The sequence below is a fragment of the Calidris pugnax genome, unplaced genomic scaffold (assembly GCF_001431845.1).
Source record: "Calidris pugnax isolate Ruff unplaced genomic scaffold, ASM143184v1 scaffold15, whole genome shotgun sequence".
Taxonomy (NCBI): Eukaryota; Metazoa; Chordata; class Aves; order Charadriiformes; family Scolopacidae; genus Calidris; species Calidris pugnax.
In genome coordinates this window covers 4,901,923-4,907,500 of record NW_015090774.1, presented here as the reverse complement: position 1 = coordinate 4,907,500, position 5,578 = coordinate 4,901,923, and the positions used below count along the sequence as shown (strand labels likewise).

The following is a 5,578-nucleotide window of genomic DNA, read 5'->3' as shown; positions in this document are numbered from 1 at the left end:
GTATGTATTGTTGCTGTTCCTCCACGTTCCCGGTCAGTAACGAACTGAATGACCAGTTACTGACTGCAAGTCCTTCGGTGAATGTTGGTCGTCCTGGCATAGATGTGCTTGACTAAGTGTAGCTCAGCTTTTGCTTTAGTTGTTTGTTTTCATTTGCTAAAGGCTTTCTAAAGGAACTGCAAAAAAGATCTGATTCTCCTCTCGCTTACTCTAGAGTAAGTCAAGAGTAACCCCATTGAAGCCAATGGAGTTACACTGCTGCCAGCCCCATGTAAGGAAGAAGAGAATCAGGCCCCTCTGTCTCAAACACTGAATTTCTGTAATGTATCATTTTATTTTTCTCTCTCTTTCTTAAGATGACCTTGAATGATGCCATGAGGAGCAAGGCAAGGCTGTCAATTACAGGAAGTACTGGAGAAAATGGACGTGTTATGACTCCAGAATTTCCAAAAGCAGTGCATGCAGTACCTTACGTGAGTCCTGGCATGGGAATGAATGTCAGTGTGACTGATCTCTCGTGATTGATAAGAACCTTTTGAGTGCCTTACACAATGGTTTTCTTGTGCGTTTATTGTCAAAGTGGTGAGAGGCATCCAGTATCTTGAAGACTTTTCTTTCAGCCAAGAATTCTTATATTTGTGGAGTTCATCTTGGATTGTAATGAATGCTTAGTTCAAAACACAACACCATTTTCTACACAAGTTCAAGATGAAGCTTGACTGACATGCACAGCTAACATGGAAGTACTGTAATCTAACTGAAGTCGTTGTACAGGCAACACACCAGTTTCTGCAGCCACCGTTGTTAGTCCCTTGGTTCATATTGACTTAAGCACACTTGACATCAATTGCATCAAGATGTGACATGTTTTATAAGAAAAAAAAAAACATTTAAAATGAAAAAAATATTTTTAGGTATTTTCACAAACAAAAACTGGCTTTTAAATAAATTTGCTTCCATAATGGTTGTTATAAGCAAAAGAAAAAAAAAAAAAAAAAAAAAAAAGAAAAAAAAGAAAAAAAGAAATCTAGACTGCGGGGAAGTGGAATATGAAAATAAGGCTTAAAGCATCAGTTCCATATTTTTCAAAGCCAAATATGTTATGTTGAGAAGAGAAGAAATAATAAGTAAAAGGTTCAAATCTTGTAATTTAATATTGTTATTAAAACTTTGCTGTATATCCTATTCTTTAACATTTGGTGTTAATATAAAATTACTTGGCGATGCTTGACATTTGAAATAAACTTTTTTCTATGGTTTTATTTGCAAGTGTTCCATTAATTTTACTAGCTACTGTTGGATTATAAAGAGTCTGAAATCTAAAAGGACACTGTCAAGGTTGGGTCAGTGTTTTAGTTTCTGGCAGTGTCGCCACCCCCAGCTCACTTGAATCTGTTCAACTTTTTTTTTTTCCTACAGACGAGCCCAAGCTGTGATGCCCAGATATGCGTTTTGAACTCTGAAGATCAAGGTTGTTCTGGGTTAGAGTGGTACTTCATACCAGCACATGAGGAGTCAGATAGGTGCTGATTTAGAGCTCCTCTTAACTCTGACATACAGGGACTTATGATCCAAAGATTTGGTTCATATCTATCTCTACTTTTGTACAATTGCGTTCATAAATACATGTACAGAGAGAGAAGACTATTGGTAAAAACTGATAAATGGCAAGCAGTAAAATAGCGTTAAATATTTTTTTAAAGTATGAAGCAAATACAGATCTCAAATTGTTCCTTTAAGGAAGCAGTTTTCAAACTGTTAAAAGGTAATTCTAAGCAGTAGCTAGTAAAGTTCTTTGTTGTGGAAAAAAAACCCCAAAACCTTGGCAATGTCTTTTTAAATTAAGTTCGATAATAACTCGAATTAGATGCAAGTCTGTACTGATGAAATTTTTAAAACTTTCCTGAGTCTTAATCATTATGAATAGTCTTTGCAATCTCAAGTTACCATACATTTTAATTATGTGTATTTAAAAATGATAACTCTACTTACAAAGCAAAAAGGAATCCTAGGAGGGGTGCAATAACGTTAATTTAAATGCTAATGCAAATCAAAGCAACATCATGTTTCTCCGGCTTTCCCTGTAGATAAAACTCTGTACATTTAGTTGAAAAGCTTACATTTTTCTGCATCGTGGATGCATTGCCTCATGCAGTATCAGTAGATCTCTATTTTATTTTTTTCTTGAGTAAAATTTGAAATACGACTTGCAGTTTTAGTTGAAATCCATTTCTTTAGGCTTAAGTAAAGTGTTTACTGAACATCGGAGAAGACAGAGCCTTTATCAGAAACTTGAAGTCCCTTCTTATGGGGAGCCTGTTTCTGCAAAGCACGTGAACACAGTGTATGCTCTCAGTGCAGTCAGCAACTGAGGTACATACAGTGTTTTCAATGTCAAACTTAACCAGTAACTTCCCCCTAACAAAACTGAACCGTTTCTTGACACATCTGTAATCCATAGGTGTTCTGTGCATTACTCCTCATCAGGAATGTTGGGGAATGCATTCCAGTTTTTAATGTTCAATGCTAGAATGACCAAACTAAAATAATATTCATATGGTAATCTAAACTTTTTGAAAAAGTAGAATTGCATTACTGTATACAGTGGAAAGCTATTTATTGTACCTCTGGGCTTATTCCTCTAAAAATCGTAGCGTAAAAAAATCTTTGTCAAGCCTGAACTGATGTATATAACTGAAATAATGTAAAGTTATATTTTCATGTTTTTATACTTAACAACATGATGGGAATACATAATGTATGAGTATTTCAATTACAGATAATATTGATTGGATAATACACATCTGAGTTAAAAAGCAGTAATCATAGTTTAATATCCATGTTACAGTACATCAGTATATTGCTATATAAAGTATGTCTGTGTGCATTTAAGTGAAAAGTAGTCAAGAGTGATGAAAGCTGTCCAAGGGTTTTTTATTCATTTTATATGAAAACTGTTATGGAGCAACCAAAATGTTTATGAACTCAAACTTGTGTAAATTTCAAAATGTCCTTTACTGTAGCTTTTTGTTTACAGTATCTTACTTTCTGCTTTGTTAAATGAGTAACGGTACAAAGCTGGACATACTTTCTAAGACATTAACATTTCTGTTTTTTCATGTATACCTATATGACAGAAAATGCTTCTGATTTTATTTTTCAATCTAACACATGATGGCTTTTCTGGAGTGTTGTATAAACTTCAATCATACATAAAAAATCTTCTTAAAAAAGGCAAAAGACCTTTAATGTCTGTTTAGTATTATTGAAATCTGGTTTCTTATTTATTATAAATGTATTTTCCTAAGATTTTACATAAAGCAAACCTGTTTGTCCCCACAGACATGAAATTTCCTTGAAGAGTTTTGCAAGGAGAATATAAATCTCCCCCCAAATCATCTTGTCACTCAAGGATAGATTTACTGTAGTTCGCATTATCACGTTATCGTGTTATCACAAACAAAGTAATGTAACTTTCTTGCCAGCAAAATAGTTGTATTTCTGGAATGTAACCTTCTTGATCATGGTTGTAATGGCAGTGTGATAGGATGATAATGCAAGTAGATTAAGTATATATTCAGTAACTCTACTCAAAAATTGTCACTTTGAATCGGTAATTTTTTTACTTCAACAGATTGTTGATGTGTCCAAAGCAGAGAAAGAACCTGAGAAATGGCAAGTATCTTAGATATTATATTAACGGTTGTTGCTACTAGAGATCTAGTGCAATCAAGAGTTCTCTATAATAGCAAACAATTTGAGCTTAAAAGGGTCTGCAATGTGAAAAGTTCAACATTTTTATTTAAATTTATTACACATTTTAATAGAGTGTGTCTCGGAGTATCAGCCTCTTCTTTGGCTAATAGATGTGGATAATATCTTTACACAAAGTACAGTGCACAAATAATTGTATTTTAAAATACAAATATATGATTTCAGCTATCATTTGGTACAGTTAGTTACATGAGTACAGTGGTCACCAGCAAAATCGAATCAGTAGCAGCTGTTTTGCATGATACCCCTACAGGCTACCTGGACCTCTTTCACAGAACTGAAGTTTATTGTTTATTAAATCTTTTCATTTATCCTGTCATGGGGTGATAAAAATTTGCTGTGAGAGACCTAACAGGTCCAAATTATCTTAGGAATTCATATTATATTGAGGACTTAGAATAAAACTCAGCAATTTACTTAGCTGTGGACTTACCTTTGAACATTCTCCCCAGCGTCAGTTTTTCTAGCTAATAGACAGTACGATATACCTGTGTGAGATATAACAGAGTTAGGGAATTGTAGACAGTAATGGCACCTATGTGACAAATTTCATTCAATCTGTGCCTATTATTAGTCTTTCTGAAATTTCTACTCATACAACTTCTAATTCTCTAAACTTTGGGGCTGCTTCAAATAGATCAATGGTAAAATTGCCTTTAAATTGGTCATTTTTTTTTGTCTTGAATGCTCTTTTTCCTGTCTCCCAAAAGAAGTTGTTTGATAAGCATATCTGCATGCAATATCTGGGGACCTACAGGAACTTAAGCGATAACAACTCCATAACAAAGAGTCTTAATTAATTCCTGCTTGCATTTAGTAGGTGTCAACTCCTTGTACCCTGAAGTAACTGTTATATTCATTATGTATCTTTTTTTTTTTAGAGATTTCTGTAAAGTAGTTAATATCACTTTGATGATCACAACTTCAGTTAGAGCCCTTTAGTGCTTTAACATAGAATTTATCAAATTGATACTTTTTAATTTATTGAATTGATAGTCTTTGAAAAAAAGGAATGTCCAAAATAGGATTTTTATAAACAAGTGGCAAAAAGTAGGACATGGTAAGATACAATACAAAAATTCTGAGAATTACAGATCTCACTCATCTGCAGCTTTTACATGAGATGAGGCCTTCCCACAGTCCCTAACCTTATTGTTAGGACACATTCCATGATGTGCTTGCTCTCTTTCCCTCTTGCCCATTAGAACTTAGTTCTAATACATATTTTTAATGCCTGCTTGGTAGCATATGGGAAATATAATAGGAAACATAATTACGGTATATAATACTTACCATAATTTTAAAAAACTTGATTTGGCAGTCATTCAAAATGTTTATTATAGCTCATTGCATATGTCTCTGTATTAATGAAGCAGTGATGATAAAGGTGGGAAAGATATCTCAGGTCATTTAAGCTAAACCCTTAATTCAAGTGGCAGCATCCACCACGCTGTTCTTTGGTCGGTCTCCTTAGTACATCTTTTATTGCTAATGAAAATGAAAATCTGGCTACCTCTGTAGACATCTCAGTACTGTGCTTACCTTAGTAGTAAGAAAATTCTTTATGGCTAAAAGAAAAGCATGATCCCACTCAATTCCACGAAGTTGTTTGCCCAAAGTTGTTCCTCACAATACGTGTACAACTCTCATTTTACAGACAAGGACCATTACTACATGAAAAAGATCACATTTCATTTGTCGTTATTTTTGACGATGTTGACTTTTCAATACTCACTTCTCTGTGTTAAAGCATTTACTCCTATTAGTCTTCCTATTGATATGTTGAAATTGCATCGGTTTATTT

General features: G+C 34.0%; 1 protein-coding gene across 4 annotated transcripts in view; it reads left to right on the top strand.

Moving 5' to 3' along the window:
• GRIA2 (glutamate receptor, ionotropic, AMPA 2) overlaps nt 1-3,243 on the top strand; it is a 94,679-nt gene extending 91,436 nt beyond the window's left edge. For all 4 annotated transcript variants that reach the window (XR_001412245.1, XM_014943670.1, XM_014943679.1 and 1 more), the window contains one exon: nt 357-3,243. Coding sequence is in view for 1 of the 4 variants with exons in the window: in XM_014943705.1 (XP_014799191.1) it covers nt 357-521 (165 nt within the window). In the remaining 3 variants the exon portion in view is untranslated. The remainder of the gene's footprint in view (nt 1-356) is intronic.
• Nucleotides 3,244-5,578: the final 2,335 nt, after the last annotated feature.